Genomic DNA, 13,961 nt, shown 5'->3' on the forward strand with positions numbered 1-13,961 from the left:
ATCGTCAGTATCAGCAACTGTCCAAGTTTCTCATGCACTACCAGAAGTTCGCTTATCATGCTTACTGTTAGGCCACGGGGCCAGTTTCCAAAATGGCATCGCAGCAGTAAAAGCCTTTCTCTATGTTCTCTTTTGAGGTGTCCAGATCTGCGATTACAGTGTAGCGTGAATTTAGTGCACGGTTTAAGAAACACGCACCACATGAGAATAACATGACCAGGTGGTACCGACGGTTTGTGGAAATTGAATGCTTGTGTCCTGGTCAACCTCATGTGTTTGGTGACAGCATTGAAAGAGTGTGTGAGGTGTTTAAGTGAAGTCCCCTCAAGTCAGTGACAAGTGCAATCATGATGCCCCGACTGAATACCAATTTTGACGGTTACATTCTAAAACTGGACGGAGTTTCTCCCCCCTTCCCCCATTTTCACAGGAACATAGGAGTGCTTCTCCATGGTGTTCTTCCACAGCACTGGATCGGACATATTGCAAATGGAGACAACAACCTTCTCTCATGACCACCCAGTTTGCCGGATATTACACTATAGGATTGCATTCTTTGGGAGGTTGTTAAAGGCAGCATTTATGTATCTGCATTGCCCATATCCATCCATGAACTTCATGATCGGGTAATGCATGCACTGCATGCCATTACAGCAGACATGATGCACTAAGTCTGGGATGAGTTGGACTATGCTTTAGATGTGTGTCGTGTGACCCAGGGTGCACACCTTGGAGGATTGTAATTAATGCATAAGAAACTTGGACAGTTGCTGCTGCTGACAGTGTATGTTGTACCCGTGTAAGGTGAGAAATATTTTTTGTACAGGATGAGGCAGTCAAACGTGAAGATTTAAAAATTCACAAAAAATAGAGAGAGCAAATATTAGTTATTTTTTAACATGTACATGAGTGGAAATTACTAGTGTACCTAGTGTATGGTGTCAGTAAGATGACATCCTTGGTTTTGCACACATTGTCGGAGTCTGAGAGTAAATCCACCCATCCGAAATTAATCCACCCACTCTCCATGAAACGCCTCTCCATTCAGAAAAAAGTAACAGTGTGGTGTGCATTATCATCTCGTGGAATCATCGACCCCTACTTTTTCGAAAATGAACAGGGTGACAGTAAACACGGGACATTATGCTGACATGTTGGTAACCTTTTTCCTGCCTGCCCTCGATGACCCAGATGAAGAAACACACTTCCAGCAAAATGGTGCAACTACCCATACTGCCAGAGTGTCTATGGATGTGCTTAGACTTGCATTTCCTGGTCATCTCATCAGCAGATTCAGCGATATTCCGTGACCTGCCCGTTCACCCAACTTGGTGGCTCCTGACTTTTTTCTTTGGGGTTACCTCAAATCCAAAGTATTCAAGGACAATCCTCCAAAACAAGGGATGATTTTAAGGAGCAAATTCGGCAAGAGATCCACAACATCTGTTGGAGATTCTACGCAACGTCATGGGCGGATTTACTCTGAGACTTCGACAATGTGCGCAATACCAAGGACGCCATCTGACACCATATTCAAAAGATGAACACTTTTCAGGTATACTAGTAATTTCCATTCATGTACAGTACATTCATGTTCAAAAAGTAAATAATATTTGCTCTCTTTTTTTTTGTGAATTTTTTAAAACTACCTGTTTGACTGCCTCACCCTGTATAAGCTTTTGAAACTGCACCATTCTTTTGTGTATGCACTGTATAATTTATGTTTTCTGAAGTGTGTAGAAGGTATAACATGATGGTGAAAGTGAAATCATGTAAATTAATTTGACTGTGAACTCTCAGCTTCAGGATCTGGCAACCCTAAGTGGTTTCAAGGTCTGAGCCATACAATATACAAGGAGCCTTTGACCAAAATTTTTCGTCAGTATGAACATTATTACAAATAATAAATAATTAATTTATGTATTTTGTAGTATTTCCTATGAGCTGTGAACAGAACATGTAGAGAGGCCTCCCCGATGGCGCAGTGGTAGCGTCATCGCTTTGTAATCAAGGGGTCCCGGGTTCGATACCCAGTGGAGGCACAAGTGGTTCAGATCCCACTTTAAACTGTAGGTCCAGTCCCGATTAGCCTTACTGTGCATAAAGTGGACTTAAAATGGCAAATCAATCAATCAATCAGAACATGTTGAAGGTTAAAACCAAATGAGAGGCTAATGGAAGTTTAGTGTTTCTTTTCAGTTCCAGTTCACCACTGGACTGTTGTTCATTATATTTAATTTCAAACTGGATGTGTCCAATATCAAATTGTTATTTTATATATCAAAGTGGCAATTTTAATTTGCAGTGACGTTCCCTATCAATAATTCTCTTTTGTTCACTTTCATTGAATTTTGATGCTGTGGTGAATTTATGTTGTTTCATATAAAATAACATTTTCACATCATGATTTCATTAGATATATTTAAGATGATTTGTAGGTATTACTTTGTTTGAAATATAATTTCAGTAATTTTGGATATTCTTAAATATATCAAAATAATCCATGAGGTCAGGGAAAATCAGATTAATTGCTTAATAGAAAACTCCAGGGCTATAAACTTGTACGTACACGAACAATTACATATTTTTATCTGGCATGTGGCCTTGAGCGAGTTCCCAAGTTTTCCCTCCCCATGCACTGGCTTTGTTTCAGAAAGATGCCAATATGTGTTTTTTCCTATTGAATACTAATTTTGTTACTTAACTTCCTTTCTGCTGTAATTAATTAAGAATAACTAGTTTTGCAATCATTGCATTGTAGAAGCACACCTTGTGACCTTTAGGATGAACCTTCAAAAATAAATGCAACCTTTTTCACTTGCCATTTGCTTGGACTGGGTTATTTTCTCAATGGTGCATGCATAGTGCATTGTTTTTTACAGACTTGAGGGATAAGTGCTTATTCCGGTGCATGCAGTTTGTGATTCCTGAGACAGGAATTTGGGCTTTTACTGGCGTTTCTTTCCCCATCAGTCTACTGCTGGGTTTACCAAAAGTCCTTCCCACATTTAAATTCACTATAACTTTGTAACAAACAGATATATTTCAGTGAAATAAAGTTTGAACTTCACAGCAGTCTTTAAAGTTTTACCTGGCAACATTGCATGTCTATTGTCCTCATCATCACACCTCCATCTGGGCACCGTTCACATTGATGCATTCCTGCAATCTCATCGTGAAACCCAGAATGGTTTTATTTTGCTTCTCATCCGAAATGCCTGCGACGACTGCAGGTATCCAGATCATTACAAAGTTATAGTGAATTTAAATGTGGGAAGAACTTTTGGAAAACCCTGTATAACTGGCCATTGTGCTGCAGCCTGATAGTTATAACAAGGCACCACTAAGTAGCAATTATGAGTTCTGAAATTTCTCAACATCCATGAGGCTGTTCTCATAAATAAAATCCAACTGATACGTTTCGATATTGATACCACTAGTATCGGCCAATGCCGATGCATCAGTATCGTCTCAGCACTAATTTCTTCACACAATGTTACATTTTCATGATTTTTTTTGTCTGCTGTATGATGATTGATATTCCGTTTCTATTGTGTTGGTTGCAGAACGATTTGGATAATCTAACTTGGCATGAAATTCAAAGGAGGGTCCGGGAAGTGCAGTGTGAGCAGCAAATGTGCATCCACAAGCAGGATCTCACAGAACTGGATATTTATCATAGAATTCTAAGGTATGTGGTGAAAGCAGTTTCTTTTTTTCTTCTTTTACTTTGTTTTTCTGCGTCCCTGCATGAATGACAGTGATGATGAATAGGGTCTGGGACTGTATCTTATAACATTTTTAATTTGCCATCGGATCGAATACTGGGGTAAGATCTTTACATATCTGATGATAATCTGTGTGAATTAGACTAACTTGATAAGTTATGTTTTGACATATTTTACCAATTTCATGTTTTTACAACATATTTCTTCAAATTTCTCATAATGAAACATATATCTGTATATAGTAGTTCATATTATCGATGGCAGGGTAAGGAAATTATTCCTGATAAGGGGAATAAACAAAGATTCTTTTATCAATGAGAATATGATCTATCTGATTATGAGTTTTACCATCTGGGGAAGACCAGGTATATTTATGGATATCTTTATGTTTAAAAGTGGTACTTTTTACAATTAAATTCTTTGAGGTTGCAAAAGTAATCAATCTTATACCATTATCATTACTTAATTCATGAAGACTTTCTTTACCAATCGTGGGTTTAAATGTCTCTTCTTTGCCAATCTGTGCATTACAGTCACCTAACAGAATTTTCATATCATACTGAGAAAATTTATCAAAGACCTGTTCTAACTCTGTATAAAAATCATCTTTAGTATTATCATCTTTATCTTCCATTGGTGCATGTATGTTTATTAAAATAATTTTACACCACTTACCCTGTAAAACTGCATATGATATCCTATCATTAATAAATTCTACTGTTTTAAGAGCCGAGATAATTCTATTATTTATGAAAAAGCCTGTTCCAAAATTATGATTTTCAGTACAACCATAGAAAAAAGTATAATATTTAGTTTTACAATTCCCTTCTCCTGGCCATCTAACTTCCTGGAAGCTACTGCATCTAATTTATACTTAACTATCTCATTAACTGTACACTGAAATGCCCCAGGCCGGTAAAGGCTCAGAACATTCCAGGTGCCTAATTTAATATCCTTATTCCTAATGTAAATCTTATCCTTAGTCCAGGGACCTCCCAAAGTAGTCCCCACCCGGAGATCCGAATGGGGGACTATTTTACCTCCGGAATATTTTACCTTGGGAACATCCATGGCCTTATATTGCTGTTTCTTGACATTTTTTTTTTTTTACAGTGCAGAGTTGTCAGCTCTACCCCTAACCCCCAATATGAATGGAGGAACTACCACACAAGACAAACACAAACACATTAGACATCACATTTACTACACAAGATGAACACAAACACATTAGACAGCACAACTACTACACAAGACATACACAAACACATCACAACTATAACACAATATAAACACAAACACACCACAACTACTACACAATATAAACATAAACAAACTACACACCACAACTACTACACAAGACAAACAAACAAATTAGACAGCACAACTACTACGCAAGACAAAACAAACATACTAGACAGCACAACTACTATACAAACATACTAGATAGCACTACTACAGCACAAGACACATACATACACACCACCGATACTACACAAGACAAACAGAAACACATTAGACACATTAAAATATAAAATGTAGAAATATCATACAAATATAGTTTTTCTATAGCTTCTAAAACATCTCTTGAAGTGCTAATGACTGCTACTGACACCATCCCTTAATACACACTCCATACTATTTTTGAAGATACGGATATTTATATCATACATGTTAAAATGTACAATATTATCACATATATATGTACAATCATAGTGCCTACCATACATTCCACCCCCGGCCAAGTCAATAAAACTTGGGATTTGTTGACATTTGACTCAGATGTGGAAGGAATGTGGATCGTAACCAAACTACAACAATATCACAGAAGTATACATATATTGTAGTTACAAAAACACAACACGAGTTTCAATGAAACAGGAAAGGCGGGCATGGCGGCGGTCGGCCTCGAGTTGCTACAAAACAAACCAAAATGTTTGATTTCTTTAAACCAGGGTCAAGTTCAAAATGAATCTTTCTCTTTATTGTTTAAATTCTAACTACGTAGCCCTACTGAATCATATTTTGAGTTACTGAATGGAGTGGTCATGGGTCAGAAAAAATCAGGTGAGTGCTAACCGACTTCAAATCTTGGCTGGATAAAACAAACCAGTATGTGATCATGTGTAATGGTGACTACTCCCGTAAAGTGCATGAGAAACTAAATAGTGATTCATACAAGACCATCGACAATAAATATATGGCATGTGTGAACATGCAATAACTATGAAATGTTGGTGACACGAACATAAATTTTTCCCCTTATTTACAAGAAGACCCACCCATTACCTGAATTGTATTCGAGCGATGTGTGTGTATGGCGTGCTACCCACAACTTGAGTAATCGAAACTTGTAGGTTGCTCGTGAACGCTCGAGTTCGTATCCGGTAGCACCAATCAAAGCACGCCTGACGTCATATATATTTCATATATCTAACTGTAGAGTTCACTATAGGTCTTTTAAGTTCTTACAGCGGGCACTCTACAAGCTGGCAATTGAAGTGGGAAATGGGGAATACGCCGCAGACCAACCAGACAACAGCGATAGCGCCAAGAGATACAACGTGGCGGGAAGAATTACTATGTGCACCTTGTTCCACATTCTGCTGCATTTCTTAGCATGCTGGATTGGTTGTTTCGTCGCTCACCAGTTCTTTATTGCCAGCTTGTAGAGCACCAGCCATAAGAATTGAAAATACCTATACTCTTGAATGCCACTTAACAACAACAGGGATTGGTCTTGCCTACCTGAAAAGCAGATAAATTAAGTTTCACTTTGCATGGACATATGCACACACTAAAAATAAAGAAAGTACACAAAATAGAAAAGTTTGTACAAAGTACATAATATTTACTAACGCTTCAGTTTGTCCTTCATGAAATGTTAATTTAATTGATTTAAAAGATACCAAGAAGTGAAGCACAGTTAGAACATGAACTTTCATCAAAGTATAACCATTCTTAAGTGTTATTGAAATTCCAGCATTTTTATATCTTTATTTTGCAGGTTTAAAAATTATATGGTTGCTATGGTAAACAAATCCCTCCTACCAGTAAAAATCAATGTGCCTTTCCTTGGTGAAGTTGTGTTTCTTACAAGAGGACTTAAGTATAATATAGAGCTTTTACTATTTTGTAAGTATTGTTTTTCTTCATTTTAAATATGTATAAGAACATCTCTTTCCGAATGGTAATTTTGTTTATTCGTTATGTGATGTAACTAATTTCCAGTGTGTAAATATCAGAGAAATTGGAGTAAATAAAAATGTTGATATTCAACACTTTCACTTTCAGAAGGTATTTGGTTAGGGTTATTCCAGGCCACCATTGATTTGATAGTCTAAAGTTTTGTCCCAAAACTATGCAAGTTTTGACAGAAATTTTATTCTTGCGTTGTGAGTGATGTGAATACGCTGGAACCCTGATTTTACATTTTACAGGGGCCTGTAAATAAAAAACCTGAAAAGTAGGAAAGCTTGTGGAAGGGGTGCAACTCAAGTGTAACTAAGGAAAGTGCATAATAAACTTTTGAGGTGGTATAACGTGTTCAAGATAATTTAACAATGGGAAAGAATTAAGATTGTGAATTCCTAACAAACAAAGCAAGACATGCTGTGAAAATCGGTAGGAGATTAACATGACCCACTTTCATGGGTAAGCGGTGGATGACTGCTTCCGAGTGCTATGCCCCCCCTTTCATCCTTGTCAATTATGAAGGATTCCGTAAATTCATAGGTAAGAAGGGGATGAGGATGGGGTTCTGTTGTCAATTTTCCACTTGCTTTTTTTTGTGGAGAGTGAAGTCCAATGACAGTCCATTCGCATGCTTACATTGTGTCCGAACTGTAGGATAGTAGTATTTAGCGAAAATCAGCAACAGTACTCTTGTTCTCCGATGCTGAGGCCGAAGATTGTCCGATTTCATCTTGATGGGGAATGCAAGAAGTGCCTTTTTCCCTTCCTGTCCATCAAGGGAAGTATGACAAATGCAACTTGTGCACTGCATCCTCTCCCCACACTCAGCCATGCTTCTTCGCTCCATCCTCTGGCATGAAAAGCCTAACCTCTGGAAGTCCAAGGACGTGTGCTGAATTGAAACAGCTGGGAAACCGAGTAAAAGGAGAGAGAGGTAGCGTGGTCAACAGAACAGCTTTCTTGCAAATTTTATTACATCAGCACAGCTCGGAAAACTTATAAAATGGGAAACGGGAGTTAAAGCGAACGCAAGATCGAGATAAACATCCTATTATTTAACACTGACTTTTGTCAAAGCCTGGCTGGCACAACATATTAAGCAGGAAACCTTATTATATGGGAATGTAAAATCAGAGTTCCACTGTATATAACATGTGTGATGGTACTTGTATTTTGCTGAACAAACCCTGTGCATTTATATGTAATGAAAATTGTTGTTGTTCCCAGGTGCTGGGCATTGTGGCCTGTTTAGTAGTAGAGGTTGTTCGAGTTTAAAATAGAATCAGAACCACTATGGCATCAGAGAGACCTCAGTAGAGGTTGTGTGTTGCATGTTGGGTGCTAACTTGATGATGGAACAGATTTTTCTATTTCATGCACATGAGCAGAAACTAGAAAAAAAACAACTTCAGTGCACGAGTGCTTATTGGCCCACTTGCTCTTATTAGTTCCTGCTAAAATTCCTTCCTTATGTCGTATGTTGAGATGAGCCTATATGAAATTATAGCCAATACTGATATACAATTTACAGGGGCATGCATATTTCGTTTTTGACGAAAAAACGAAATTTGAAAAAACACATTGTAGTGTTAATTTTTCATGTTTTTGAATGCTTTGAGATGCATTTTGTGACCATGTTTTGTCACGAAATAATGCGAAATGAACTGCAAAAAGCGAAATTAACTCTTAAACACGAAATTTAGGGTTTATTCACCGACGCGACACCTTCTGAGGTCTGAATTATCCTGAGAGTTATGCAATTCCCGGAAAATTGATTAATTCTGCTGTTAATATTGGAGAAGCAAAAATGGACTCCTTTACACAGAAATAAACTTAATACTCTGATAACTACATAAATGTGCTATTAAAAGTGAAATGTTAATTCTGTGGAATAAGTGTAGTTTATAAATCAAATTTAGGATTATATTCACAATTTTAAAACCAAAATGTCTTTTTATTAGGGATGGGACCAATTAATCGGTACTCTATCGGTATTGGCCGGTATAGGCATATCGGGGTATCGGTTTATCGGTAAAATTACCGATCCGATATATCGATAAATATCTGATAGTTTAGTTCAAAATTCTGCCATTTTTGTTGTAATTTTTATGGATAATCTCCATGCCCTACTTTTTAAGAAAGTAAATGTCTAAATATGCAATTTCTCTTGAACTGCAGTCACTTTGAAACACACATTTTTTAAGGAGGTCAATGAACCTTTCAGGTTCTTCCAGGACCATTTCTAATTTTATATCGGATCGGTAGAATATCGGTTATCGGTATCGGTAAATTTTATATTGGTACTTTATCGGTATCGGCCAAAATTTCATATCGTCCCATCCCTACTTTTTATATACCACTTTTCATGCAATTTTTCACCGCTATAACACCGATATTTTATTTTATTTACCGCTTTTGAACCTGAAATTGACTCAGTTTTTGTACCGAAATATTGCTTTTTTATTTACCAAAAATATGTGCCTCTAACAAGTTACCAATAAAGTACTGAAATAAAATTTACTGGTACTGATAAAGATCTGATATAAAATTTATTGATACCGATAACCGATATTCCAAATGGTCCTTGAAGAACCTGAATGGATCATTGACGTCGTTAATAAATATTTATTTTACATATTTAGACATTTACCATTTTAAAGAAGTGGGGCATGGAGATCATCCATAAAAATTATAACAAATTGGGAGAAATATAAGATATTTGTAGATATATCGGGTTGATAAAATAATCGGTAATTTTACAGATAAACCAATGCACCGATATGCCTATGTCAGCAGATACCGATAAGAGTGCTGATTAATCTGAACCATCCCTAGTTTTTATATTTTAAAGTCATTCTATCATCCATTGACAGTGCCAAAGAGAAAATGTGTGGCCGAATGGAGGGTTGGTTTACTGCCAGGAAAACCACTTATGGTGCATATAAAAATACCTTAATGTTGTTGCCCAATAGGTGGGCACAATTGTAGTGAAAGTGTTAACCTGATAATGATTTTCATGCCTTCAAAGGTTTGATAATAGAAGATATTCTTATTTAATAATGTACATCTAGGTTCTTCTTAAGGGTTCGTATAATCCTTTTTATAGATAATATGCAGTAATTTTCTCCAGATTCCATAGAAAGTTCTGGCAAACCAGGACAAAGTCTCGCATGAAAGATAGAATAAAAATAACTTAAAATTACCATATATTTTATTTTGCATCATTAATAATGTATGATATTGAATATTGAATTGTCATCTTGTGAGAATAATGCTATGAAAAGTGGTTTTGAAGCTTCTTTTCCTTGTAATATGCCAGCGGGATGCTACTGAAACATTGGAGCTTTTAATGTTTTATTTTTATGTGTGCTGTTTTCTCTTGTGTTTCTGCTCTTTGACAGGTACGGCAAACATGTTCCACTCAGCATGTAGTAAAAGCTTTGTTGGACTTTAATCTGTTAAAAAATATATATCAGGAAGCATATTGGAATCACAAAATTTTCTGCTTTAGGACATCACTATTGTTTATGTATTTAGGGTAGAACCTCAATTTTATGTTTTTCAGAAGACTAAGGTTATGCAGGAAAATTTAATAACATTTTGCTTTATTGGGGCTATGACAATTGAATGTATAAGGTGGGAATATCTGGGAACGTAAAATGAGAATTCTACTGTAGTTGTTTGATTATTTTTAAATGTGTGAAAGGGGAATGAGAATTTTGTCATATGTAGTTTTGTTACATTTTTTTAGTCAAAGAGAGATAGGTCTAAAGATTAGTGATTAACATTTTTAAAAATGAAAATTAATTTTAAAAGTTCATGCATTATTAATTACTAACTATTAAAGACAAACAAGAAACCTCTGTTTTTCATAGATAACTTTCTGGAGTTTCATCAATTCTGGTGGCACAGACATATCGTAACTTCCACCCGTGGTGACACATAGTGGTTCGGATCCAACTTTAAACTGTAGGTCAAGTCCCAATTAGTCTTTCTGTGCATAAAGTGGACTTAAAATATACACTCAAAAAATACATAATTTCCTGCTGGTACGTCTCTTAAGACTAAGATGAAGAGATGTTGTTTTTTTTCATCGATCCATCTGTCTGTAGTTGTCTATTCTCTAATGTTTGTTAATCATGTAAATCAGATTCACAAGTACACATAACTTAGTAGGCAATGTAATACAGCCTAATATTGGATATAAATGTTTCAAATCTTATGTAGTACATGTTTTTCTTGTTGTTATTATTATTAAGGATAAGTAGCCTCCCCAATGATGCAGTGGTAGCGTCGTCGCTTCCCGGATTCGATACGTGCTGGAGGTACATAGTAATTCGGATCCCACTTAAAACTGTAGGTTCAGTCCTGATTAGCCTTACTGTGCATAAAGTGGAATTAAAGCAACACATCAATCAATGATTAATCGGTATTGGCCAGTACAAGCATTTTGGTTTATTTGTTAAAATTACCGATTATTTTACCGATCTGATATATCAATAAATATCTGATGATTTAGTGCAAAATTTTGCCATTTTGTTGTAAATTTTATGGATAATCTCCGTGACCTACTGTCTAAAAAGTAAACGTCTAAATATGCAATGTATTTTGCACTGCAGTCACCTTGAAATGCACATTTATTAAGGAGGTCAATGAACCTTTAAGGTTCTTCAAAACCATTTCTAATTTTATGTCGGATCGGTAGAATATCGGTATCGGAAAATTTTATATTGGTACTTTATCGGTATCGGCCAAAATCTCATATCGGCCCATCCCTTAGTCAGAATTGGTATAGCACATTGCATATGTAACTAAACTATAATATCACACAACAATCAATTATGGCTAACAATTCATTGTACGTTTTTAGTAAAGCTTTTCATATTAGTTCTGTGTAATAATAATTATAATGCATCACAAGGAGTATAGCTTACGGAAATGAAAAAAAAATGTTTTATGCCTTATTTTGGGCCTTTTCTAAATTGTGTATTGTCGTTACAGGGGGCCCTTGGTCACCTTTTGAGAACAACTGGCATCTAAAGGAAGACTTCAAAAAAGTAGGAAAGAGAAAAGAATTAGCAGACCATTTAGCCAAGTATATTTTCTGGGTAGGAATTGCCAATTTTGTTTTGTGTCCACTGATTTTGTTGTGGCAAATTTTGTATTCGTTCTTCAACTATGCAGAGGTAAGTATAATGGAATTTTTTTTTTTTTTAGATCCAACTCTGTTGTTTAATTCTTTTATTATTTTTCTTCAACTTCAATTATATGTTCTTCACGAGAATGGGGTGAAAAATGTTATAATGATGGAGAAATTGATGACATTTTGCTTCATTGGGATGAGAAAAGTAAAATGTGTAAAGCAGGACAGTGTAAAATCAGGGTCCCCTATACTTCCAGCATTTCTTATTGAGATTAGGGTTACCTGTTACCACCTTGCTTTATGTCAATGCAGATACTCTTACTGGTTACCAACAATATCAACGTCGATTCTTGCGAAATGAAAAATTGTAAAGTAGTTCAGCATATTTATAAATTTTAAATAGGATGATTCAAAAAGGACTTTACAACTTTGAAAGCATATAGAAATTTATTCAGATAACTTACACAGTCGGTTGAGGTGCCATTGCAAAGCAAAACACATCAAGTTTTGACTCACGTAGACCATTAGTACCGAACTCACCCATTGTTCTTGAAAATGACTACTTTTACTGGTGCAGAATGTGCTCGCTGTGTGTTTTTGTTTCACAAGACACAATCAGCAACTGCAGTGCAACGTAAGTTTCATACAGAGTATCGTAAGGTGCCTCCTAGCAGGCCTACAATTTACTCTTGGCACCAAACCTTCGTTGAGACTGGTTGCATGGCCACCTCGCTTCCCAGATTTGACCCCCTAGATTTTATCTTTTGGGGTTTCATTAAGAATCGGGTTTTTATACAGTGACAGTGTTGGGTGATATTTTTGTGGACTCCTGAAAAGTATTGGCCTGTAATTGTTTGTAAAATTCTGCCATTTTGGTGTTATGTTTGTCTATATTACTATTTAAATTATTAACTCTAATTTTGTAAAGTAAACCTAGTCATGTTCATTGAAAAATTAATTAATATCAGATGGGTAAGGTATTGGTTATCTGTGTTGAATAAAATTTAATATTCATCCATTCTTATAGTAAACTAGCTGATTACCTGGCGTTGCCCGGATGTTTAATGAATTCTAACTATAGCGTAAAATATAACTAATTTTATTTACAGGTATTTAAAAACATAAGTACAGTATACAAATTATAAAGTAATATCTTTTACAAATTGACTATAATATAAATTTAACAACAATTTATGAACAACATTTTTAGTTCCACCTCCAAGAGCAAGAATAAATAAATTAAATGGCGTTGGGAGTGTCACTATTCATCTTAGCAACCCCGAAAACTATCGATTCCACACTAATATCAGTCGTTTTACATGTCACCACACCTCTAGGGTTGCCAGAGGTGTCCTGGAGTTGAACGGCATTGGGAGTGTCCCTATTCAACTTATTGACCCCGAAAACTATGGATTCCACACTAATGTTGGTAGTTTTACATGTCACCCCCTTCCCACCCCCACCCCTAGGGGTGTCTTGGAGTTCAACAGCATTTGGAGAGTCACTATTCATTTTAGCAACCCCGATAACTGTGGATTCCACACTAATATTGGTTGTTTTTGATTATTTTTACATGCCACCCCCTTCCCATCCCCACTCCTAGGGGTACCAGAGGTGTCTTGGAGTTGAAAGGGCATTGGGAGTGACACTATTCATCTTAGCGACCCCAAAAACTATGGATTACACACAAATATCGGTCGTTTTACATGTCACCCCCTTTCCACTTGCACCCCCAGGGGTGCCAGGGGTGTTTTGTAGTTGAACGGCATTGGAAGTGTCAATATTCATCTTAGTTACCCCGAATACTATTGATTCCACACTAGTATTGGTCGTTTTACATGTCACTCCCTTCCGACTCACACCCGTTGGGGTGCAAGCGGTGTCTTGGAGTTGAAAGG

At 36.3% G+C, this 13,961-nt stretch overlaps 1 protein-coding gene across 2 annotated transcripts in view; it reads left to right on the forward strand.

The window, feature by feature from the left end:
• Positions 1-13,961, forward strand: part of Atg9 (autophagy-related protein 9) — a 74,667-nt gene that overhangs the window by 8,903 nt on the left and 51,803 nt on the right. For both annotated transcript variants that reach the window (XM_083109986.1, XM_083109987.1), the window contains exons 5-7: positions 3,567-3,691; positions 6,733-6,860; positions 11,922-12,106. In XM_083109986.1, the coding sequence (XP_082966112.1) occupies positions 3,567-3,691; positions 6,733-6,860; positions 11,922-12,106 (438 nt within the window). The remainder of the gene's footprint in view (positions 1-3,566; positions 3,692-6,732; positions 6,861-11,921; positions 12,107-13,961) is intronic.

This window comes from Lepisma saccharinum, chromosome 23 (genome assembly GCF_977018435.1).
Source record: "Lepisma saccharinum chromosome 23, izLepSacc3.1, whole genome shotgun sequence".
NCBI lineage: Eukaryota > Metazoa > Arthropoda > Insecta > Zygentoma > Lepismatidae > Lepisma > Lepisma saccharinum.